The sequence below is a fragment of the Colias eurytheme genome, chromosome 27 (assembly GCF_061535395.1).
Source record: "Colias eurytheme isolate Ceu_HAF_F1 chromosome 27, ilColEury1 Martin Lab GWU primary, whole genome shotgun sequence".
Taxonomy (NCBI): Eukaryota; Metazoa; Arthropoda; class Insecta; order Lepidoptera; family Pieridae; genus Colias; species Colias eurytheme.
This window is the reverse complement of record NC_143006.1, coordinates 4,151,032-4,177,069: the sequence shown is the minus strand read 5'-3', so window position 1 is coordinate 4,177,069 and position 26,038 is coordinate 4,151,032. Positions and strand designations below refer to the sequence as shown.

Sequence of the window (26,038 nt, the reverse complement as noted above, 5' to 3'; positions counted from 1 at the left end):
CTTGATTCTAACCATATTATGTTACCAGGGCAGAATGTATTCGAGGAGCTATCTGGACTGTCGCAGCTGGAGCGGGTCTGTGCTGAAATAGTGCAGACCGAGAATGTTTATGTTGAAGATCTGCGACAAGTGGTCGAGGTGAGTGACGTATTTAGACTGGATAACGGGGTATAGTTTATACCCTGTATTTCTATTTGTTGGGTGTTTTGGTAGGCGTATAATGCGTTTCTTTATTTGAAATTTGAAAATTTTCTTTGAAAAAATACGTATATTTTTATTTGAAATTCAATTGGTCAGAGTAATTATAAGCTAAAAGTATTGTTGGAGGACATATCCTGCTGGAAATATTAGTTGCGATTTAATTTTTGTCATTACAGTAGCTTAGTATTAAATAAATGGACCCATAAAATTAATTACATGATCGTTGAAAATTACATTTGATTATGAGTTTTGACTTTAACTTTTTCATATTATGAGATGTCACGGTCCACGGATCAATCGTTTTTATTATAGCAGCACTCCCTGCCTGCTTTTTGTTTTTCCACTACATATATTATATGAATATGGAACAATACAGAATGTCTGGTTTCCTTACCTTTTATTTATAAAACAGTTTAATTAGAGACGTTGTATCTATATTATTTCATCGCGGCCAATTATCCCCATTACGGTATCCGTTCACGTTTGTTTGTTTTATTTTCCCGCCATTTCCTATGTCTTTGAAACATCAGATGCGTTCCAATTCACGCATCTCTCCATATTTAAATTTGTCTAAACTTTACGCAATGCTGTCAGTATATGGAACTAAAGAGGTTGCATTTCCTGATTCTATTTTTAATGTTGTTATTGTTTTTTGTTTAGAAGTAATTTGAGTGGCCAATTTTAATTGATACTTATCGATGTTTACACGATAAGCAAAATGTATTTTTTGTTTGAAATAGTACAATAGCTACCCTACAATTCTAAGAATTTCAAGGTAATCGCAATATGACATCAAAATCGATTTTTATTTTGGAGGTCACTAGGACAAGGCGTTGCTATGGAACAAAAAACTATAAACAAAATGTCTAATTGAAATATTTTCAGGCCCATAAATTAAAACACTTTTTCATTCGTTGTTTTCTTTATAAAAGTTTCAATTTGTATAATATTAAATAATTTAATTTTTTTTACAACGCTAGCTTATTTCTTTATTAATTCGAATATCCTCAAAGCATAATTCAAAATTCAGTCGTATATTATGTGTGTCAATTAATTACTCGAATACTGTTAATTGATTTGAATATAATGCAGAAACACTTAGCCCAGGGTACAAGTAATTTTAAACCCAAAAAAAATTAACATACATCAGTATTTTCCTTAACTACATATGAGTCCATGTGCCATCCTCTTTGATATATCTTACTACATATTTACAGTAACAATTATCCAAAGAAACTCCACACATCCAGCACACCCATATAAAACGAATGAAATGCTGATTTTTATTCAGATCTTCATAGCCTAGAATTAGTTACAATTAGCAAAAACCGCTCCATCCTCTATCCCGTATTTGGCTTCCCATCCCGTTGGGAGACCTATAAAATTGTTATTTACGATAATGAACTGTATTACTTTAATATAGAGTTGACAATTCATTGCCTAGATAAGGTTTACTTCAATGGCCAATATAAAAAGATCTCTCTAAAGAAGATAAGTTGTTAGAATAGAGGGTCTTATAAAGTGGTGGGTTATAATGATCAATCATTGTGACAATCTGTCTGCTGTCAGGACCATATTAAAATGTATTTAATAAGGAACTATCCCTTTATGGGACGCATATTTTTATACGTTTTCTTAGTTATCTGGATTTATATCTAATCTCAGAAGTTTTAGATGCTTTGATCATCTGTATCATGCTGAGTGATTTTGTGAAATAAATTGTAGTTAATAATTGTAGAGTGTGGACTGTGGACTATACATATAAAAGTTATTGAATACTACTGAATATTAATTTGATCAATTTTATGATACAAGTACAAATACATTTGCCCCGCGGTTTTAGCCGCATTGCTCCGCTCCTATTGGTAAATAAATCCACGATTCGTGAGATTAGCGCATTCAAGCATGCAAACGAACAAGCAAACTATTCAGCTTCATAATATTAGTCTTTTTGTATCAACACAAGTTTTAACCAGCGATTTCTTTTTTTCATTGCAAAATTCCGCATATTTAAACAACACACACAACCTCTCTTAAACGATATTTAACAATATTTTTTTTATTCAATTGCCGGTTAAAGCATTCAGAAATAAATCAAATTGTTCATTTTTTTCGACTATAGAAAGTAATACTAGAAAAAATATAAAGTTTCATTTGATGTAATTTAATCATGTTTCATTTCAATTAACTATAAATAAACCCAGTTATTTATGTCTAATAAATCTCACAGCTAATTAATTAAAACATCAACACGACAGTTGACTACTGAATTTCTTGCGGTTAATTACTGATGAAAATCTTACCGCAAACTATTGGGTTTTTATACTTTCCTTTTGATTAAATCTTATATTTATTTATCATTGTGATTAATTGTTTTTTTCTTATATATTTGCATTTTGTAATTGTTTGTTTATTGCTTATTTAACTTTTAAGTCTGTGTTATTGGTTATAAACAAATTTCTGGGAATACGAGATTGTACAATTTTAGGGAAAAACATATCTATCTAAGAATTTTTAAACCTCTAAGATCTTCTTTTTGCCTGTTTAATCTCATGAGTTTGGATAATTTTAAATTGCAGATATCTTTTTTTCTCGTATGTCTATATGAAATTTAGAGATTGTGAAATGAGGGTGGTTTGTATGGGTGTAAAGCACATGCGAGCGAAGCAACGGTCAGATAGTAGTATTATAATTATCGTGTAGTGAATAATAGTGAAGTACCCTGTCCCTCTATAAGGGCAGTATTTCACATCTGTTTCACTTATCGATTTTCTAATATGTGATCAGCTTTATGCCAGACGGACGTATTATTATTTATTATGTTAGTGTCCCTCTAAAATTATACTGTAAGGAATTCTCAGTTGTTCGTATATTAAGCAAACTGCGGTTCTCCCCGGCTTCGCCAATACAACTATAAATTATCTATATAAGTATTTATTTAAAAATTATGTATGTATGTTTATCAGCCATCTGGTTTCCATAACACAAGCGAAAGCTTAGTATGGGATCAGATTGTGCCTTGTGTGAAAATTGTCCTGAAAAATATTTATTTATTTATATATTTATAAAATATTTTTTTATATCGTACCACTGTTCAAATATTATAAAGCTAATCTCAGTAACTGCTGGTCCGATTTGAACATTCTTTCGGTGTTGGATAGGTCATTTATCGAGGAAGGCTATAGGCTATACAATAATGTATATTATCATCACGCTAAGACTAACAGGAGTAATGCGGGTAAAACCAGGCACAGTTAGTAATCAGTATTTTACCAAAGCAGTATTGTAATGCTATAAAATAAATACGAAAGCGAACATATGCGACAACATGGCGTCGAACGTTTCATTCATCTTATTTTTATCTCAAGTTAATATTGTGCGTCGTGGGTGTCGATTGACCGGAATAAACGTGGGCTGAATTATACTAATTTGTAGCATAGACTATAAAGGGAATATTTTGTTAAGAATTATTGATGGAAAATATTGCTTTGTGGGTTATAAGCGCTTTGAATATAGAAAACTAGAGGTCCGTCCCGGCTTCGCCCGTGGTACATATTTCGCAATAATTGGTAGCCTATGTCCTTTCTCGGGTATCAAAATATCTCCATACCAAATTTCATGCAAATTGGTTCAGTAGTTAAGGCGTGATTGAGTAACAGACAGACAGACAGAGTTACTTTCGCATTTATAATATTAGTATGGATAATATCTACGATTGTAGGTAGTCATGCAACACCTATCTACTTTCATATGTAGAATATTATAAAAACTGTAACATACTTAGTATTTAAATTCTCGTGCGATAATATATTAGTGTTTTAATAAGGGTAAGATTGTCCTCCTATTTATTTTCATACACTTAAATAAACGGAGACAAAAAATGTACAAAATAACTGCCGATAATACTTCCTTATTAAGATCAGTCTTATTTGCATAAAAATTCTTCAATACTTCTTTTTTTTACCATAAAAATTGTTCTAGAAGTAAAATATTTTATGGCTTAATAAAAAATACGTAGTCTATGCCATATTTATAGCCACTGTGGGCGTGATACAGTTATTTTATTGAATCAATTTAATGCGCTTTTGAATGAGCTTGTACCTGCGCCCGCGCATCTTGTGCAGGGTTGTCACTTTGAAAAAAAAATGAGTATGAAGTAAAAAAAAGCAATATTGTAGTAATGATTGTTATACGTAACATAAGAATTTGGAAACAAATTTTTTAATCTTGTTTTTTGTTGTATGTAGTTAAATTCGTTTTGTAGGTATAATCATTAGATTATCTTAGACACTATAAAATAAATCGATAACATCTTGTAGTACAATGCTTTTTAGGCGATTTTTTTTATATTTTACTACTAGAAAAAATAGTCAACCCTATTACACAAAAAATACACAAGTGACAGCCCTAGCAAGTTAAGCAACGCAGGATGGTATCCCGTTACGTACGTAATGGCGAGATATATTTATTGACGTTTATCTAGTTGACGATATATCTACACCGTGTAATGTGTACTCCTGTCAATATAGGATAAGAAAAAAAATGATAATCTGTACATAGTAAATCGACCTCTCCTATTTTAGCTTGCACTAATACCTACAATCAGACTATGTTATCAGTTAAATATTTTTTTTTAATTTTTAATAAACAGAGTTTGTTTACTCTGACATTTGAACCAATGCAAAGGGATAAATCGATGCCCGGTATTTAAATAAATGCAAAGGAAAATTTTAACTTAACTAAGCTTTTCCTACACTGATAATCAATTTATGCTAGGTTTGCTAAGGCAAACATATTGGCGGACTTATCGCTAGAAGCAATCTCTGCCACACAACTCACTTTAAACATAGATATATAGTATATACATATCATATGAATGTATCAAGACAATATTTAACGCTATTGTTAAATTACGTTCTACTCTACAGTCTCTACACTCTACACTCGTGTAGACCTAGAACTCTAAAGACATACCTACCGCATGTATTATGACCCACACCATAAAAAAACCGCAAGAATGTATGTCATGATTCACGACACTTTCCAACGTGACAATGACAATGACCGAATGATTTTTTATTGTTTACAGTTCATTGCATTAGTCAGCATATAAAATATAAATATTATAAAGCTGAAGAGTTTGTTTGTTTGTTTGAACGCGCTAATCTCGGGAACTACTGGTCCGATTTGAAAAATTCTTTCGGTGTTAGATAGCCCAATTATCGAGGAAGGTTATAGATATAGCTATACATCATCACTCTACGGCCAACAGGAGTGGAGCCACGGGGGTGAAACCGCGCGGAGCAGCTAGTAAAATATAACTATGTATAACCTGTGTTTCTAACATACTGTATCGGGGGGGGGGGTAATATTATGATGTTTAAAAGCAGATTATTTCAGTACCTATTAATTCCAGAGCTGTATAAATTACACACTGGAATTAATATCACATTGATGCTGCTTTAAGACGTTTAAGACATGATATAGTAACTCCCATGATTATAATATTGATTTATTACAATAGCTGTATCATAGAGATCTAGACTCTAGAGAGATGCCAATCGCTTGCGCTGAGTACGAAACCGTGTCTCATAAAAAATTTCACCGGCCCCGCCCCCTAACCATATCTCCCTTTAGTTTCTGTGATCTGTGAGCTGTATCAAGTTGCAGTTAAGTTGAATTTGGTAACTGTGGCTCTATTTAGGTATTGGCAGTTCCTTTAATTTCAAGTGCTTTTTCGCATAAAGTTTCTTCTTACTGCTTTTTTATTTTACAGTTAAAGTATTCTTATTAATCTTAAATGTATGTTAATTGCAATACAATACAGTATATCGATTATGTATCACATCTGGGAGACAATCTGTAACGTCCGGTGATAGAGAAAGTCAGATAACATGTCAACTAGTTGTGACCCGCGGTTTTTACTGCATTTCAAAATATGGTATTGAATATAGATATTTAAATATGGGTACGATGATTTGGGAACTGTGTTTACCAAATTCAAGTTAAAATTTAAATGAACTGTTTATCAACAAACAAGGTAAATTATAAATTTTAGGTACAAATGTGTGTGCTGTCCATAAAGAATAAACGTTTCTTTCTTTATTATTTTGAGTTATAACTTCTCTATCAAAAATCTTACTTAACTAAGAAATAGAAAAATTAGTTGACAATCTTGATCTTTAATGTAAACAATATTCAAATTGGAACCTATGTTTACAATCCTAAAGTTCAAATTCCAATGATGTCACAACGTGCAAATTACGAACAGTACAAATGTAATTTTATTCACAATCTGAGCTAGAACTCCGTAAATTGAGTTCTGACTGCATGTGGTTTACCAATAGATTGTCCATTGTATGAGGAACTTATCTTGGTTAATCTTAATACATCATAGTATAAAAGCCTCTTGGTTGACCCGTTAGAATTGAGTTAAGAAGTTTTGTAAATATGTTCACTAGGTTCGTTATAATTATAATCCCTAATTTAAGAGATGTTTTAATTATACAACATTTGTGTATGTGTATCACTAAATAGTATAAAACAAAGTCGCTTTTTCTGTCCCTATGTCCCTATGTATGCTTAAATCTTTTAAACTACGCAACGGATTTTGATGCGGTTTTTTGTAATAGATAGAGTGATTCAAGAGGAAGGTTTTAGTATATGATTTATTAGATTTTAGAAAAAGCGGGCGAAGCCGCGGGCGGTAAGCTAGTTACGGATAAAATAAAACATTTACACATAGTTCTTCTAATAGTTCTTTATGTATGATAATAATGACTGAGATTCAGTCAAGATAATATCATAAATACTGCTCCTTTTTTCGGCTTATTCTACAAATAATAAGTAGGTACTTAATATTTTAATTCAGTAGTTAACAAAAATCATAACATTTTTCAGGGATACCTGCATGTATGGCGAAGGGACTCAACGTTTTCGGACGATGAGCTATCGGAGCTGTTCAACAACATCGAAGATATTTACGCATTTAACAAGTAAGCTATTAAACAAATATATTTATTTCCAATTACATACATAGAACTACAACATTACAGAATTATAAAAGTAAGTAGGTTAAAATTCTATCGGTTTAGTATTTAGTCTTAGGGTTTAGTTGCCATATGTATACTTGCCATATGTTTTAAATTTATAAAGTACTAGTGGTCCGCCCCAGCTTCGCCCGTGGTACATATTTCGCAATAAAAAGTAGCCTATGTCCTTTCTCGGTTATCAAAATATCTCCATACCAAATTTCATGCAAATTGGTTCAGTAGGCGTGATTAAGTAACAGACAGACAGACAGAGTTACTTTCGCATTTATACTATTATAGTATGGATTTCATTAGGGATAAAATCCATACTTTTATCCCGGAAATTCTAAGGGAACGGGTTTTTCTTTGAAAACGCGGGTGAAGCCGCGGGCGGAAAGCTAGTAATCCTATATTTTATTTATCATAGTATATTAGCTATGCAGCTTTACTAGTTATCACAGTATAAACCGTGGTAAAAATCACTCTTGCAATATTAAAACGAGCTGTTACACTTCCATAGCAACAACAGGGCTGTACTAACAACATTTTAACTAACTTAAAAAAGTGGAGGTTCTTAATTAGGCTGTATTTTATTGATTACTTTGTTAGCGTAACCTAGTTTTAATGATATTACTTGAATAACGATTTAATAAGTATGTAAAAGCTATTTTATATTCATTTGGAGCAGGGGTTCCCAACCTTTTTTTGTCTACTGCCCACTTTAAGAATAAATTATTTTTTAACGCCCCCCTTTTTAAACATACTTAAAAAACGCTAAGTACTTATAACTGATTATTGAAACGCAACTTTATAGTAGAGTATCTTTTATTGAAAATAAAACAAACATAATCAATTCTTATATAAAAACTAATGTGAAGGTTGAATCTGATGCTGTTCAATAAGTTTGTTGATATCAGGTTCCAATTTACTCAAAAACAGCCGCAAGTCGCCACGTTCGGTAACACGCAAACGATTTCTCTTTTTAGTAAGCAGCGTTGCCACAGCACTAAATCCACGTTCACACAAATATGACGATGGGAATGCTATCAAGAATCGTTGAACAATTGACCACAATCCAGGGTACAATTGTGGGATCGGTTTTTGTAGCCAAAATTCTTGATATCCATTTTTAAACTTGATTTTTGTTTCTTCGTTTGTTGTCAATTCTATAAGTTCTTCTTCCAGCTGAGGTGACATTGCTGTGTTGACATTTGAAAACGGATCCAACACCCAGTCTGGTATTTCCAAGTTTAAAATGTCCTGGTATCGTTCGGTGAAGTCAATGTGGAGGTTTTCCAAATGTTGGCAGTAGGCAAACAAGTCGTCGTTACTGCAAAATACTGATAAATTCGGAAAATTGTGAAACTCACGTCTGCCCATATTCTTTTTGTGCAGAAGCAGTTTGGCTGCGAAAGCAGCAACGACATTTTTTGTTTTAATTAAATTTAGTTCATCGCCTTGCAGTTGGAGGTTCATGTCGTTGAACAGTTTATACAGGTCTGTCATGTAAGCTATATCATTCTTTGATGTTATGAGATTGTTGCGCAGTTCTGTATCTTTAGTTTCCAAGAACTCTATCACAGAGTCAAACAGGTTGTAAAATCGAATCAGACAATTGCCTCTTGACAGCCAACGAACTTCAGTATGAAGCAACAAACGGTTGAAATCTTCGTCATTAGTAGCACAAAGCTGATGAAATAATCTATCATTCAAAGAGCTGCTACGGATTTTATTGACTGCTTTGATGACATATTGCAGTGATTGAAATAGTCGTTCACTTAAGTTTCTAGCAACCAAATGTTGTCTATGAATAACGCAATGTATAGCAAGGACATCTGGAATTTTATTCTTTAAGTACGCTATGAAGCCTTTATGGCGCCCTGTCATAGCCGGAGCGCCATCCGTAGCAACTGATATAATATTTTTCAAAGGAATCTCTTTCTCTTCACAAAACTTTTCCAATGTATTGAATATGGTTTCGCCTTTTGTATCTGTCTCCAAATTTCTGGAAAACAATAGTTCTTCACGTATTTTCTCATCTTTAATAAACCTCCCGTAAGATAGCAACAACGCTTCATTAGTTGGTAAAGTGGACTCATCGAGCTGAATTGAGAATTGACTAGTCCTCAGATGATTGCACAATGATTCTTCAATGTTTTCAGCCATTTCATCAATTCGTCTTTGCACAGAATTATTACTCAAAGGAATTTTTCGGATAATATCTGCGGCCGGTTTATGAAGCACAGTAGTTATTACTTCCTTTATTGCTGGCAAAATTAACTCTTCTCCGATGTTGTGTGGTTTGCCTTTTTGAGCAATTAACAAAGAGATATTGTACGAAGCTCGAAGTCTGTCGTCATCTTGCTTAGCAGCCGCCGAAAATAGTTTTGATACACTTGGCTGAGTATTATGCTTCTTCTCTAGGTCTTGAAAAAATGCTACATTCTTGTCTTTTTTATCTGGATGCATTTTATTCAAATGATCTTGCAGTCTTGAAGGCTTCATTGCTTCGTTCGAAAATGTTTTTAGACATAAAAGACACAAAGGCGACGACGGGTTTGTGGGATTTTCAATAAATCCGAATTTAATATATTCCGCAGAGTATTGCCGTCTCTTCTTTTTTACTTCCGACATTGTTTTGTTTTGAGAAATACGTAAGTGTTGAAATCAAGTGTACTGCTTATCTATTATGCGCGAAACCGCAAATGAAAATAAAATAAATTTACGTCGTTTATATAGGATTGCATAAGCAGCACGCACCAACAGGAATAAGACATCAAACGTGCATAAACTCGTTTATCTCATTCGACGCCCAATCGTACTCGACAAGCAAGAACAAGTATTATAGAACCAGCCGATAGATACAGGAATGTACAAATCGGATTATTTAACAAAAACTTGTTAAAACATGATTGCCTGCGGTCTATTATATCGAACCGAGTTTGAGCTATATCTTAATTAATATTAGTTGATGTTCACAAGATGTCGACTCTCGAAGTCGAGAGCTCAGTCGGTTTCTAAGAGTCTTCCTAGCTAGGTAGATGAAATTATAAATCGACCCCAAAGCCCTACACAACGCCCCCTTTTTTTTCTGGGTCTCTTACCGCCCCTCTTTAGGCCTGCAGCGCCCACAAGGGGGCGTTATCGCCCACGTTGGGAAAGACTGATTTGGAGTCTTGAGTTTTGATTAAAAATTATTGATAAATAATCGTCGTGTCTACACATTACTCTATTAAAAATATTACCTACAAATAAGGGCGTTTAAATAAACAAACTAAAGGAATAACCAATACGCAATAAACAATTCCAAGAACACATAGTAACATTTAGGTTATGTCCTTCATGTATTGTATTAAAGAGTTAATGGAACAGGAAATTATAGGCAAAATGAATCCAACAGTGTAAATTACTAAGCGTGACTAAGTGCATGTAATTAGATGTATTGGTTTTAAATTGACAACGCTCGGTCGTTTCAAAATAACTTTACTGTAATGACATAGCATAATGTGTACTTAGCTCGCAGTTTTTTCTTGAATTCTGCTAGAACCATTATTTGTGGCTGTGCGAAATTGATATTGATTGCTTCATTTGTCTATAATTAACTTCTAATTTTTTGCATACCTGAGAAATTCTATTGAGGTTTTTACTTACTATAATTACGTAAATCGTTATCGCCCAATTCTTTGTAATCGTGGTAAGAATTATATTCCATAAAGTACAAGTAAATTTAAAAATATCATGGAAACGAGCGAATTATATAGAAACTTCCATTTTAAGTAAAAACGATACCTAATAAATAATAATTATAATCTTGCATTATGAATATCACATAAGAGTAACTTATTTTTCCAAAGTAAAGTCCAGCCCTGTTAGCGAGGGTGTCTATAAAGCAGGGGACGTCAAAATGTTGGATAAGGGGAGGATTTGCTCTCAACAACACAATCCCTGATATATCACCGGCTTTGTAATCACGATAACGGCTTGTAAATCTGTGTATGGGATAAGTCTAAAGAAATAGTAATTGAAAATTGGAAAATAAGTAAAATGGTATCTGATACAATAATCGTAGAGAGGTACAACAACGTTACATGTATAACTACAGCCCGTAGATTTTTTTAAAATCACTTCAAGTCAGAAACTTAGTACAGAGCTTTATTACTAAGCATTACTTAGTACTTATTACTTCCATGTGAATTAAGAATGTAGAATCAATCAACGCCTGTCATAAATCTCGAAAACGGACATGGAAAATGCATAAAATTAAATTTATAATTAGATGAAGAACCAAAGCCATCTTTAATTCTAATCCAGTTTTTGCATATGAAAGTAAAACCGCAGCATTTGGAACCAGTTACTGTGTAATATCTATTCCGAAGTGTTTAGGCTCGGTATAGATGGGCGACTATGCGACTATCTAACGACACGACAATGCATTTAATTGGTGGTTAAAATGTCATTTATAATTTATTTCCCAACTTGCTTGCTTTACTTAAAATAACGTAATCATAATATGATAGAATATTATTCTAGAACTGATTGCGGGGTTAAAACAAAAATATTCAAAGTCTTTGCAGATCATATTCATATACTGTAAACTCAAACTCAAACTCAAACATTTATTTATTCAATTAGACTTCTTCTAGAAGCACTTTTGAAACGTCATTAAGTACATATTTTAACATTTACCACCGATTCGGAAAGCAGTATCTACGGAGAAGAATCGGCAAGAAACTCCATAGTTGCTCTTTTTAATCATGTCAGATTTACAATTTTACAAATTACATAATATGTAATAATATCATAATATTATATTATCATAATATGCCAAAGAACTGTCCTGTGGTTTTTACGCGACAACCCTCCATGGGTTTTTATCTTCCATATATTCCTTAATACTGTAATAGGCTCTCTTGACAAGTACATTTTTTATATAAGATTTAAATTTAGAACTACTTAACTCTTTAATATTATGAGGAATTCTGTTGTAAAAGCGTATACCTTGGCCCATAAATGAATTTTTAACTTTAGCTAGCCGGAATAATGGCATTTCAATTTTATTTCTGTTTCTTGTGTCATAACAATGTCTATCTCCTACTTTTGTGTGTAAGTAAGCGTTATTATGTACATATAAAATATTATTAAATATATACTGCGACGGTACAGTAAGGATACCAGTATTCTTAAAGAGATCTCTTACTGAGTCTCGAGCACGCAAATTATATACAGAGCGTATGGCTCTTTTCTGTAATATAAATATAGTTTCTATATCTGCAGCCCTGCCCCATAGCAGAATTCCATAGGACATTATGCTATGAAAGTAGCTAAAGTAAACCAATCTAGCCGTTTCTTCATCGGTGAGATGCCTTATTCTTCTAACTGCATATGCAGCTGAGCTGAGCTTAGCAGCGGTGGTGGTAACATGGGCCCCCCATTGAAGCTTCTCATCTAATGTCAAACCAAGAAAAAGTCGATTCCACAGGGTATAATACCTCCCCGTTTAAAATAATATTCCTTTTCACCTTTTTTACATTTGGGAGGATAAATTCTACACAATTTGTTTTTTTTGTATTTAATAGTAAATTATTAGCATTAAACCAATTGGATATGCGTAAAAGAGCAGAGTTTACTTCGTCAACATTTGTGTCATGTCTATCCACATTAAAAATTAATGAGGTGTCATCTGCAAACAGTACTATTTCACACATATCCTGCAAATAATAAGGTAGGTCATTAATATACACTAAGAACAAAAACGGTCCTAAGATAGATCCCTGCGGAACACCTATGTTAATCGGCGCACCGCGAGATTTCTCTCCAACTACCAACTAACTAGACAACGGTTTGTACCCTGTTCTGAAGATATGAAGCTATGAGATCCTGAGCTAAACCTTTGATACCATAAAAATTTAGTTTCCGTAATAGAGTGGAATGTTCTACACAGTCGAAAGCCTTAGAAAGGTCGCAGAATATCCCCAAAGCATTCTTTGAATTTTCCCATGCTTTGTATATATGTGACAAAAGAGCTACTCCGGCATCAGTGGTAGAGCGCCCCTTTGTGAAACCATACTGTTTGGCGTGCAGTAAACCATTTGTTGCAAAATGACTATTTAATTGGTTTAAAATTAGTTTCTCGAAGACTTTGCTCAAAGTTGGTAATATGGAAATTGGCCTATAGTTATTACTGTCTTCTTGGTCACCACTTTTAAATAAAGGAATAACTTTGCTAAACTTTAGTAAATCAGGGAATATACCACAGTCGCAACACTGATTAAATATAAACGCTAGTTGATTGGCAATGTTTTCTATGATATTATTTACTAAATTTACAGACATACCCCAGAGATCACAGGTTTTTTTTTTAAATTTAATGTTTTAAAGGTTTTAACAACTTCATCAGCAGTCACGTGTCGCAATTCAAATAATTTGTTACACTCAGCAACGTGATCCCTCAATAAAGACTCTGCAAGCGCTGAAGACGAATTTAAATTCTTAGTTAAACTAGCAGGGACACTACTAAAGAAATCTTCAAAAGCAAGCGCAACATCAGCACTTTTGTCAATGACCCTACCAGAGTTGACAAGTTTTATGGTACTATCGTTTGATCGGATTTTGCCCAATTCACCATTAATAATTGTCCAAACCGTTTTAACTTTATTGTCAGAGTTGCGTATTTTGTCTCTGATATACAAACTCTTGGCAGTGAAACAAACTTTTTTAAATGTTTTTGAATAATTTCTAACATAACTAAGAAATGACAAGTCTTTGTTATATTGTTTCATACCATATAACTCGTAAAGAACGTTCCTGCATCTGTGTATACTAGGAGTTGCCCATTGGCTGAATGGTAAATCCTTGGTAATAGTTAAAGATTTAATTTTAAATATTTTTTCATATTCACTACGAATGAACTTAAAAAGATTTGTAAACATTTCACAAGGATTTTTATGAAAGGATTGATTATTCAGGTCAGGTAGTTTATTATCAATATTATTTCTAAATGTATGAATGCCTTTTCTAGTTATAGGCCTAACATTAATTCTTTTAAATGTAGGTATGCAATCCCATTCAAAAACTACTTTCTGGCCACAGTGATCCGAAGTTAGCGTGTTGAGAATATATTTTTCTAAACATTTGCAATCACAGTATATATTATCAATACAAGTTGCAGAAGTAGGTGTTATTCGTGTGGGCTCATCAAAAAGTTTATACAGATTAAATGAATGAAACAAATTAACTATTCGTGTTGCCGTTTGTGTGTGTGAAAGTAAATCAATATTAAAATCACCACATACTATTACCTTCTTTTTACTCCTGCCTAAACGCTTTAATATTTCTTCCATGACTGTCTCAAACAAATTATAGTCACTGGAAGGAGGTCTGTATACGCAAACAATAATGTAACGCTCAAGCTCAACACAGGACAGTTCAATGGTGCGTTCTACAGAAAGGCTAACAATGTCAGTTCGTTCCTTGCATTTTAAACTATTATGTACAAAAATAAGAGAACCTCCATGAATAGCATTTGTCCTAAAGTATATACTTTTTAATTTATAATCTTTTATATAAAAATGAATCGCAAAATGTGTTGGTAAGCGCATAACTCGAGAACGGCTGAACCGATTTCGATTATTCTTTTTTTATTATATTCCTTGAAGTACGAGGATGGTTCTTACGTAGAGAAAACGTAAATATTATGTACCACGGGCGAAGCCGGGGCGGACCGCTAGTTATCAATATTTATTAACAACTGACATTGTTTAAGCCAATGTTCTGTTACACAAAATATTTTAATTCTATTATGATTTAAAAATAATTCTATTTCTAACAATTTGCTAGCCAAGCCTTGTATATTTTGATGTACAATGGAAAAAGGCTGCTTAGCTGTTGTCTTACATACTAGTTTAAATCTAGCTTAGGGCTAGTTTGTCTATCAACACTTAACCTAGGTTGATGTATATAATTACTACTACATAAAATTATAGTAGATCGATGGTCTGCTACTGAACATGTATCAGACTGGTTAATAATTTTATATGCTATTAACATAGCAAGTTCTCTCTTATATCTAGATGGCAGATACACTGTATTCTTTGTCAAACAAAAAGATTTTGTACAAGAATTTATGTCAAAATATATAAATGCATCACTATGATGATTTGTTAAATTATATAATTTTAAATTGATATTATAGATAAATTTGTTTTGATTTTGTGTCAAACCAGGCAAATATGGCAATGTACACAACATAAATTTGCATTTTGTCTCACTACTAATTTTCAACATTTTTTGAAATCCTATATCAATGTCATGTTTTTTTAAATTAAAACTATCTCCGTATAATATAATAACAATACTATTTTCCTTAAAACTAAAATTATCTAACGAATTCATGATATATGTAAATGAACTATTAGGAGTGCAAAAATTGGTTACTTTATGCCCTAAGTTGTTAAGCAAAGCGCCAAATCCCTGACCTATATTATCTGACAACACAACTGTATGCACTACTGTTGCATTGGCTTATAAGAAAGATTCTCTTTTATATGGTTTAATAAGATTTGCTTTAACTTATAATTTTTCTTCGTGTATACCGAAACTTCTGGCCTTACCAGGTAATTTTAACAGACTAGGGGCCGTAACAGTTGAGTTTAATTTCATATTTTTAAATGTATTTCTTCTGAAATCGCTGTTTTGCAACAAGCAATAACGGAAAGCAGTACAATTTTTTATACATAAATTAAATACTCTCTCTCAGTCCTACACTTTTTCAACTTGCGACTATTTCAAGTCGCACCTCCTAAATCCCCTTAAAACTTAGAACAACGGGCTAACTTGCCACTTGGCTGGCTTTGCACTGATATACAACACCGCGCTTTTGTTAGTCAAACGAGTAAATTGTAAGGCGTATAGAGTTTCAAATGCATGTCTCAAACCGGTGTTGAAATAAAAATTACTGCAGATGCATATTAAGTTTGCGGTATTCTTTTATACTGTGGTATTTCACAGGTATTCTTTTAAAATAAGCGAGATATTGACATAAATGTTAGTTATATTATGATGCCTAGAAAGTAGAAGACGCAAAGCATTGACGCCGAAGCTTATAATTTAAAACTTACTAACTAATTAATCTAATTTATAATGTGAAAGAACAAGAATTAATAAATAATATACATACCTACTTTACCTATTTAGAGGAGATTTATGGCTATTTAAAGAGGACAATCTGAATGAAATTATTATGTAGAACAGGAAAAGATAATATAGGGCTATTAGCAGAAACTTAATAGATGAAGAAATAGTATTGCGCTTATTATTTCTACAATGTTTTAAAAATTACACAAAAATTACGCTTTTTCAAACTATACAATGGATCTATTTACATTGTTTGTAATTGCAAATATCCTCAAAAACTTTCACCTATACAGGGTGTCCCACTGTTGGTATACTAAGCCCAAAGGAGGTTATAGATTTGCATACGCTAAGTACGTAAAAAATACTTAAAAAATTCCAGACGCATTTTTTTTTCAAGTAGATGAATTCTTAAAACTCTACGTGTACACCCATAACAAGCAACCCGCCCAACTTTGTCACCAGCACATGAGCTATCGTTTAATATTATGTTTTCATAGACAAAATGCTCACATTAGAGAAGCGGTATATGCCGGCTGCGCGAAGCTAGAGAAGAAAACATCGATTTTCAGGAAAAATTTAGCAAAAAAATTTTGACGTAATTTTGTTGTTTAAGTATTTTTTACGTCATCAGTGTATGCAAAACTACAAGTCTCTTCGCGCTTAGTATACCAATAGTGGGACACCCTGTATAGTAATATTAGTAGAAACTTTTTATTTATCACATACCTCACACACCAGGATATTTACAAAGTACAGGTACTTTTAATATACAACCGACGTACAATTGTGATGAGAGTTTCTCCAAAAGTCACGTAGATTTTATTGTTACAGTTAAATCCTTAAACAATAAAGTAACTGTGAAGTCACATCTTGAATATTTCTCCATACACGTCCATTGGATTTTTGAAATAGTTTTGGCATTTTTGTCACGTTTGCCGTAAAAAAAATATTCGTTTCGACACAATTACGTAATACAAATAAAAATACTAAAGGTAACTTCGTTAGCATGTTGTTTTTGTAATTTATAGATTTATTATTGTCGGACAGAAATAAAATATTTCTAAAGTAAAAATAACAAACTAAACCATTTTATGGCACAATAGTTACTACGTATGTATAGGAGGAAAGTACTATTAATTTATCAATTAAATTTCCTCGATTTTAATTATGCCATTTTCCCTCTAGTAACTATTCTCAGGTTTGTAAAGTCCACAATTATTATAGAGCTGTAGCATTAAAATACTCAAATTAATTAATTTCATTAACACCTATATTGTAAGTTACCTTCACCCACAATAGTTATATGTAGTTGTACTACAAATATATTTTAAACATGCTGTATTTGAAGTTTGTAGTAGTATAGCAGTAAAGTTTATTATCTGTATCTGTACTCATAAAACTCTTCCACAGATTGCTTTGCACAGAACTAAACGCCTGCCGTCTAGACGCGACATGCATAGCGCGTTGCTTCGTAAACAACACTACTGGTTTCTCTGTATACACCTCTTACTGTACCGGGTATCCTCGTACTATGGAACGATTAGCAGCACTAGCCTCTAAATCACAGAGTGCAAGAGAGTTCAGAGAGAGACAACTGGAGTTAAACCATCCTTTGCCACTAGCGTCGTATTTATTGAAGCCAGTGCAACGGATTTTGAAGTACCATCTGTTGCTACAGGTAAGGTTTCGTTTAGTTTAGTTTAGGTTTTAGTTTGTGCCTACCATGATGCTATTCTATCAGATTTTTTGTTAATAAGATAAACTAACTTTATAAATGGTTTATGTTTAACCCATTGACCACCGAGCGCCCCGATCGGGGCGCGACACAATAGATTATCTATTGTGTCTGTGATTCCGGGGACTGATGGATTGGAGGCTTACTTCAAACAACGTTGCATAGTGCATAGTGTGTGAATACTGACAAAATGAACTGTAATTTTATATTTTTTTATATTTTAAGCTGTAATATCTACAATATGTACGATTTGAGATACGAAATATGCATTTATGCACTTACAGAAATTATTTGACTTTAAATTGCATGATTATTTCCTCGCAGTTTTACTAGAGTTCCATAAATCATACTAAAATCTTACTTGGTATAAAGTTTCAACCAGAACCGATATTTTTCGAAAAAAGGAACAAAACATGAAAGTTTATACAATCAATATAGATGTGTATATTGGTCTCCATATTTACAAAACTATAATTCTTATAACTTTCTCATAATCAATTTCAGAACGTAGTGAAGCAATGTGCGTCCTGCGAGACAGAGTACGCGCTACTCAAGATGACAGGGATAGCGCAACACATTGACGACATGAAACGGCGGCACGAACATGCTGTTAGAGTGCAAGTTAGTTTGGTTTTATTTGTTACTTTTACATACATGTCTAGATTCGAATAATATAAATACAATAATATTAAGCTATTGCATAGCTTCTATCGCGGGCCTTGAGCGCGGGGACCGAATCCAGAAATTCCGTAACGAAAAAACCTCACGCTCCCCACTCCGACGGGCGCGGAGGTGTGGCTTGAAGGCATAGCATGCAATAGCTTTACCGCGGCAGTCCCCGAGTGCCATACGTCTTTTTTTTTTAAATATACGTACTTATTTCTAAAATTTTTTCCAGCCAATGAAGGTATAATAAACAATAGCTCCATGATTTGACGGTTAGTAACATCTGTAGAAAGATGCACGATGCACATACCATTATCTTTCCTCCGTTGTCATTCAGACTTAAAACTAAATTAAATCGTGTTAATAATAGAATTATTTTAAATTTTAATATCCTAGCAAATTTTAACACATAAACAATTATTTTTCAGGAAATCCAATCATTACTATACGGTTGGAACGGGCCGGACCTGACTACATATGGAGAGCTGTGTGCCGAAGGGACATTTAGGTAAATATAAAATTATAAGAAATTATTATTAAATAACAATTATTCTGAAGTATTTAAGCTACCTAAGCGAAAATACCATTTTCTTTGTTTTGTTTGACTTTTTACTTGATCTTGATAAATTGATATTAATTACACTGGCAATATCTATAAAAATAAATTAAATGTATGTTTGGCACAAAATTTTACCCACGTTCAAAAAGTTTTCTCGTAGTTGCTCCTTTTTTCTGTAGTTTTGCAGTTTAATATGAAAATTAAAACGGTTTATTCTATGTTTATATATTTTTTTATTTACTTACAGAGTTTTCGGCGCGAAGGCGATGCGACACGCCTTTCTCTTCGATAAAATGTTGCTTGTTACAAAAAATAGAGAAGACGGAATACTTGCGTACAAGTCGCATATTATGGTAAGCTTTGCTTTATTATTTTTATCGACTTTTTCGTATATCAAATTCAATTATGTATATGCAGTAATGATATTTATAATTATATTTGCATCTTGTAACACATACATTTTCAAAGCTCAATTTTCTATACTTACAAAGCAGTAACATAATGCTTGTAGAATGACTCTTATCTCCCACACAATAATTCTGATAATGTCTGCAGAAATGACTCTTATATTCAATATCATAAGGTCGATTTTTCCATACCTTGCAGTGCGACAACATGATGCGTCAAAAATGACTCTTATCTCCCACACAATAAAGCTCATTTTCTCATACTTAGAGTGCAACAACATGATGCTTGTAGAATGACTCCTTTTTCCCGCACTATATGGTTGATGATGCCTGTAAAATGACTTGTGTCCTACATTATTGTCCTTTATTAAAGCTCATTTTTCTATACCTTACAGTGCAACAAATGATGCTTGTAGAATGACTCTTATATTAAATAACATAAGTTCGATTTTTCCATACCTTGCAGTGCAAAAACACGATGCCTCTAAAATGACTCTTATCTCCCACACAATAAAGCTCATTTTCCATACTTACAGTGCAACAACATGATGCTTGTAGAACGAGACTTATCTCCCACACAATAATTCTAATAATATCTGTTGAATGACGTTTATTTCAACGTAATAAGGCTCATTTTTCAATACCTTATAGTGCAAAAACATAATGCCTGTAAAATAATTCTTATGCACCACGTAATAAGGCCGATTTTTCTATATTTACAAGCCAACAACTCGATACCTCTAAAATGACTCTTATCTCCCACACAATAAAGCTCATTTTTCCATACAGTGCAACAACATGATGCTAGTGGAATCTATAGCGGGTGCTCCGCTATCGTTCCACGTGATACCGTGGGACGCTCCGAGAGCACAACTCACATTACAAGCAAGGTCACCGAGACACAAGCGAGAATGGACCTTATTGTTAAAGCGGGTGAGTTCAATTTGCAAATCCGTCACTCCGATTTAATTTTGCCCATTTTGAATTGTCTTGATCAGATTTCATGGGAAGTCAGTGGGAAGTGTTTTAAATATAATACTATAAACCAATCGAGCGATTTGTTTATAGTATTGTCATTCGCTTTACTATTGAACACAGTGTTTTGATCTAATTATTTTGTTTTTAGGTTATACTTGAAAACTACAATGCAGTTATTCCGTCGCACGCGCGTCAGCTTGTAATGGAGTTGGGACAGAATAAAACTGATGGTAAGAGTTTTCTTTTAATGATAATTTTATTACAATAATATTTAAATAAGTAATTGTTTTGCCTATAAAAGTATAAAAAAACGACCAATTGGAGTTTCCATACTTCATAAATATATCCCATCAGTCATACCTATGATTCGATAGCCAAAGCTAAACCAAAATTGTATTTCTTGCAGATGATATTCTAGCGGAGAAATCACACAACCTAATATCACAAGCGTCGATGCGAAAACAACTATCCGCGCCCGAGTATCTCGAAAAACGTAAATTAGAACGAGAAAGGCGAAAGTCATTCGAAAACGGCATTCGAGGAAGATTAAAGAAAAACAGGAAAAATACCGTTCCAAATTCAAGAGACACAAGTCAAGACTGTGATTGTGCTCAAGTTTCAATTGAAAAAGGCACAGACTATACTTGCGATAATTGCTACATAGATCTGTGTTCAGATTGCGAAGGAGATTCCAAAGATAAATGTAACTGCAAAAATGATGATGTCTCCGCAGAAAAATGCCCAGAATGCGATCGAGCACTACATTACATTGATTCTGGAAGCGTTGAACATATAGAGAGAAAGCCCAGTTGCAAATGTTCAGACTTTAAATCTTCCCAAGAAAGTGTTAGCAAAGAATTTAGTGGGTCATTGAATAAAACTAGAAACTTCCACTCCTCTGATAATATCGTGGGTTATACTGAAACGAAGAGCAAGGAAGATCTAACTGATACTTTAGGCGTTAAAAGACAGAGAACATGTCTTAAATGTGCGAAAATTAAAGAAAATATTCCAGTCACTGATTCTATGGGAACGCTACACACGAGGAAGTCAAGATGTATCGAAAATGATAAACATAAAACGGATACCTTAAGGTCAAAGTCCAAAGATGATCCTCAAAGATCGAAACTCTCTAAAATTGGTACTTGGAGACGAAAATCTGAACCAGGCTTGCAACAAAATGCACAAGCCTTCCTTACAAAGCGATCTCAAGATAGTGACAGTGAAAGAAATGACGGTAGAAATGATAAGATCGAATTTGAATGCCGTAATTGTGGTTCAAATAAAATCAGCAAGAAAATGAAGTCTAACGAACTAATGTCTGATAATGAAACGGAGAATAGAAAGCGAAACGTAGTATCAAAACAGAATATAGAAATTAAAATGTACAACACTAAAAATATTCCCAAGAAAATATCGAAAATCAAAAAGAATAGAGCAAAAGGACGTTTCGGGACGGATACTACTACAAGATTTTATACCGATTTTTCAAGTGATGTATCAACAGAAAACATTTTGCATATATCGGAGTCGAATGATAGCCTCAATGTTGATAAACCAAAACTAACGACACAGATCTCTTTACCGGACAAAATCAGTAAAGATGAAGATATAGACGAAGAGACTTATAAAAAACTAATAGAGAAGACAGATTCATTTAAAAAGAATGAGTTGGAAAAAGTAAAGTACTTAAATAAACAAAAAATCATTAACGAAGGAACTGAAACTGAGGAGAAACCTAGTGAAGTACAAGATGATATCCAAGAAAGTTGTGAAGAAAATGAACAACCGTTAGAACAGATCATATCTCAACTTTTAATGCAAAATAGAGAGTTCCAGAAGCTATTGAAGAAACAGCAACAAAGAAACAGCGCTCACAGAAGACATCAAAGACTATTAAAATCTCACTCGATACCTGATCAAGAGATACTTTCACGAAGCGATCTAACTAAATTAAAACCAAAATTTACGCGGCAAATGTCGGAAAATCTAGAACTTTCGATCGACGAAGATAATATGGATGATAACGATCAAGTGGTTGAAATTGATAAAGAAAACGTTATGTCAGATGATGATCACATTTACGAAACACTAAGAATGGAAAAGCGCGTTGAAGAAAGTCTACACGCATTGAATAGTAAAAGTAAATTAATACAACATCAGCCACATTTACCTATTAAAAAGTCACCACCAAGTTCCTTAACGCAAATTACATCAGAAATTCCGAGACTAGGTCCCGAATCTGACTATGTTTATTTATCGTTTGATGAAATTAAAAAGAATCGAGACGCATTAGACGACGGCATTTATGACGTTCCTGTAAAAACACCTGAAAAAGTGGTGAATACACATCCACAAAATAAACGCAAAAGTTCTGATTACTATGTAACTATGGAGAATCAAGGACCACCTGTCGCTAATGAAGAAAATCTCTACGATAATTTAATAGACGTATGTAGACGAAAGAAAGAAGTGCCTAATACTTTACCTGCTGACTATTTACCGATGAGTCCAGATCACCAAAGTCCAAACACACCAGAGATTTGGTTGAGTCGTCAAAAGGACCATTTTAATGTTTCAAGAGATAGAAAATCCGGTTCGTTGCCTCGAAGTTTCCAAGTACCATCGAATGGTCAAGATGAAACAAACTTAACAACGTTTAAATGTAAACCTAACAGTAATAGTAAGACTTATTTAAATAGAGATGGCAAAGTAATGAGCGTTGATCGACCATTCACGATTGCAGCAGATCAAAGTGAAATAAGTTATGATGACGTAGAAGCATATATGAGTGAAAATGATATACTGAAATTTAATAAGAGCACTAAATCTACCGATGATTCTCAAAACATCAGTAAATCAACACTAGAACTTGAAGAAGAAATCGATCGATGCTATAAAAACAATTTTGAAAAGATTAAATTAGATGCTAATAAAAATGAAAACATAGTTAATTCTCAGGCTAACTTAGATATATCAGTAACATCGTCGTGTGAAGCATTAACCATTCAACAGAATAACACAAAAATTGTAGACGTTATACATCCAGAACATAAAATATATAAACCGAATGGTAATGTGCTGTCACTGAAGAATGTCTTAAGCCGTTTCAAAAACCGTACACCACCTAAGAGCGAAGAAACAGAAATAAATGCTAACGATAACAGTGTAGATACTAAAACTGATCTAAAAAGTCCAACCAGCGAAAAAAGGTCTGCTTTAAATCCAAGGAGCTATTCCAAAAACTTGCTTCAAAGATTCCGAAGCATTATAGGTGATGAACATTCAGATGACAATCAAAATAAAATCGATCCGAATAAACCATCAAAGCCATTCGACGCTAACGACATCAAAGTTATTATAACATCAACAGATAACAGTCCAACAACTTCAACTATCCTTTATTCAACTAACGCCGATGCTTTGAGCAGAAGTGTCTGTGAAAAGAGTACTATAAATGAAAATCAAATAGAGAAAAACAATTTAGAAGTTATGTCACATAGCTGTGATAATCTAAACCAAAAGCCTACATTATTCAGACCTCCGTTTGAAAAGAGTATGAGCATGGTGACATCGATATCAAGTTCTATGAGCAGTACGCCCTCTCCTTCAAAATCAAATAATAGTTCCTATCAAAGTTTGAATAAACTGCCTATTTACATGCAGGGTAGTAAGCATTTAGGCGCTAGAATAGCCCAGTCAGATTACGTAGATCCAACAACTTTAATTAGTGAGAAAAATGAAATGAAAAACATAAATGTGTTAATTAACAAAAACGCAGTGCGACCCGATAGTCTATTCTCGAATTCGTCATTTGTTACTTCATCCAGTGAAAGTACATATCAAGAACCACAAAATAAAGTAACTGTGTGTCAATCAGTTGTGGAATCTACTGAATCAAGCCATATCAATTCAGATGAAAGTTTTTACGAGAAAACATTTGAGAAGCTTGAACATTTTACAGGCGAAGATGTGTTTAGAGATTCAGCTGTTTATTCTGATCAAGAAGAAACGACTGAGAAAGAAACTGAAAGTAAAGTAGTGAATAAACCGTTAAATCGAGTAGAAAGTATGAAGCGTAGTTCTTCATTTAAAGCAAAGAAAACTGTCATAGCCAGTATATCAGAGAAGGCTACTATTCAAACCGTTACTACTTGTAAAGTTCAAAATGTTGTGACTAGCAATAAAACTAATGCAACTAGCACGGTAATAAAAACTAAAGTAGCGCCTCCGGTACCTATAAAACCTAAGATAACACAAATACCATCAGTAGCCACAGTTCAAACTAAAGTATTAGCTAATAAAAACATGAGTAAGAATAAAGAACAGTCTTCATCTACAGAGTCTGTGAATACTCGAACGATAAAACGAAATACAGCTGTGAAACCGGCATTTACACGATCTGATTCTACTCCTATAGCTAAGAATGAAGACAAACTAAAAAGTAAAGCAGAAACGAATACAGTAAAAGAAAAACAAGAGACAAAAGAAACCGAAGAAGAAAAGAGTACAATTCAAATGACTAGACTAACATTCGAACGAGCGAGTTTAGATTCAGCTACACGAAAACGTGTTGTTGAAAATAAAAGATCATCAGTCGAACAGCCAAAAACAAAATCAGTGTTAGAAAGGCGAATGGAGATTGAACAAATGTCCAAAACACAAACCAAGCCTGTACAGAATAAAAAGCCGATACAACCTGCCAAACCGAAGTCAATTACAACCAAAGTAGCCTCCTTTGAAAGAACTACAGAAGTAAAAGAAATGGCTACAGTGAAAACCAACATTCCCGCAAATAAAAACAGTATTACCGAATCTGAAACCACCGAAGAACAGAAGGGAAGTTGGGTTAAACAAGTAGTCAACAAATTTCAATGATGTACTGAGCATTTAAACGAATCCGTCTCAATTTTTTACTCCCGTTTTCCTCTTTGGAGTAACTCCTTGTTATTTCGTTGTAAATATTTCTTTTTATATCAAACCTCCATGGCTTGATGTTTTGTGCCATAGACAAGGTTATATTTTTATAGTATGGCAATAGCACAAAAACGCACTCGCACATTTGTATATAAAAGTATTGTTAATAGATTTATTTTGCTATATATATATATATATATTTTATATTTATTGAAAAGTGCCATTACATGCACTTATGTTCATAATAATATTATATTTGCAAAATATATTTCCTCGTGCAATGAAATACGTTCGATACTTAAAATATTTATTTTTTAGTTCATAATCTTTGTTGTGTAGCTACTAACACCAAAAAGTAGTTTGTTTTAGTTTAATTTAGAACTTTCATTTATTTTGTTTTATTTTTAATTAA

At 33.2% G+C, this 26,038-nt stretch overlaps 1 protein-coding gene across 1 annotated transcript in view; it reads left to right on the top strand.

Moving 5' to 3' along the window:
• GEFmeso (Guanine nucleotide exchange factor in mesoderm) overlaps window positions 1–25,806 on the top strand; it is an 83,053-nt gene extending 57,247 nt beyond the window's left edge. The window contains exons 3-11 of the mRNA XM_090117357.1: window positions 29–138; window positions 7,102–7,196; window positions 17,775–18,042; window positions 18,604–18,720; window positions 19,194–19,273; window positions 19,572–19,677; window positions 20,521–20,664; window positions 20,858–20,939; window positions 21,116–25,806. Of these exons, the coding sequence (XP_089973483.1) occupies window positions 29–138; window positions 7,102–7,196; window positions 17,775–18,042; window positions 18,604–18,720; window positions 19,194–19,273; window positions 19,572–19,677; window positions 20,521–20,664; window positions 20,858–20,939; window positions 21,116–25,587 (5,474 nt within the window). The 3' untranslated portion in view covers window positions 25,588–25,806. The remainder of the gene's footprint in view (window positions 1–28; window positions 139–7,101; window positions 7,197–17,774; window positions 18,043–18,603; window positions 18,721–19,193; window positions 19,274–19,571; window positions 19,678–20,520; window positions 20,665–20,857; window positions 20,940–21,115) is intronic.
• Window positions 25,807–26,038: the final 232 nt, after the last annotated feature.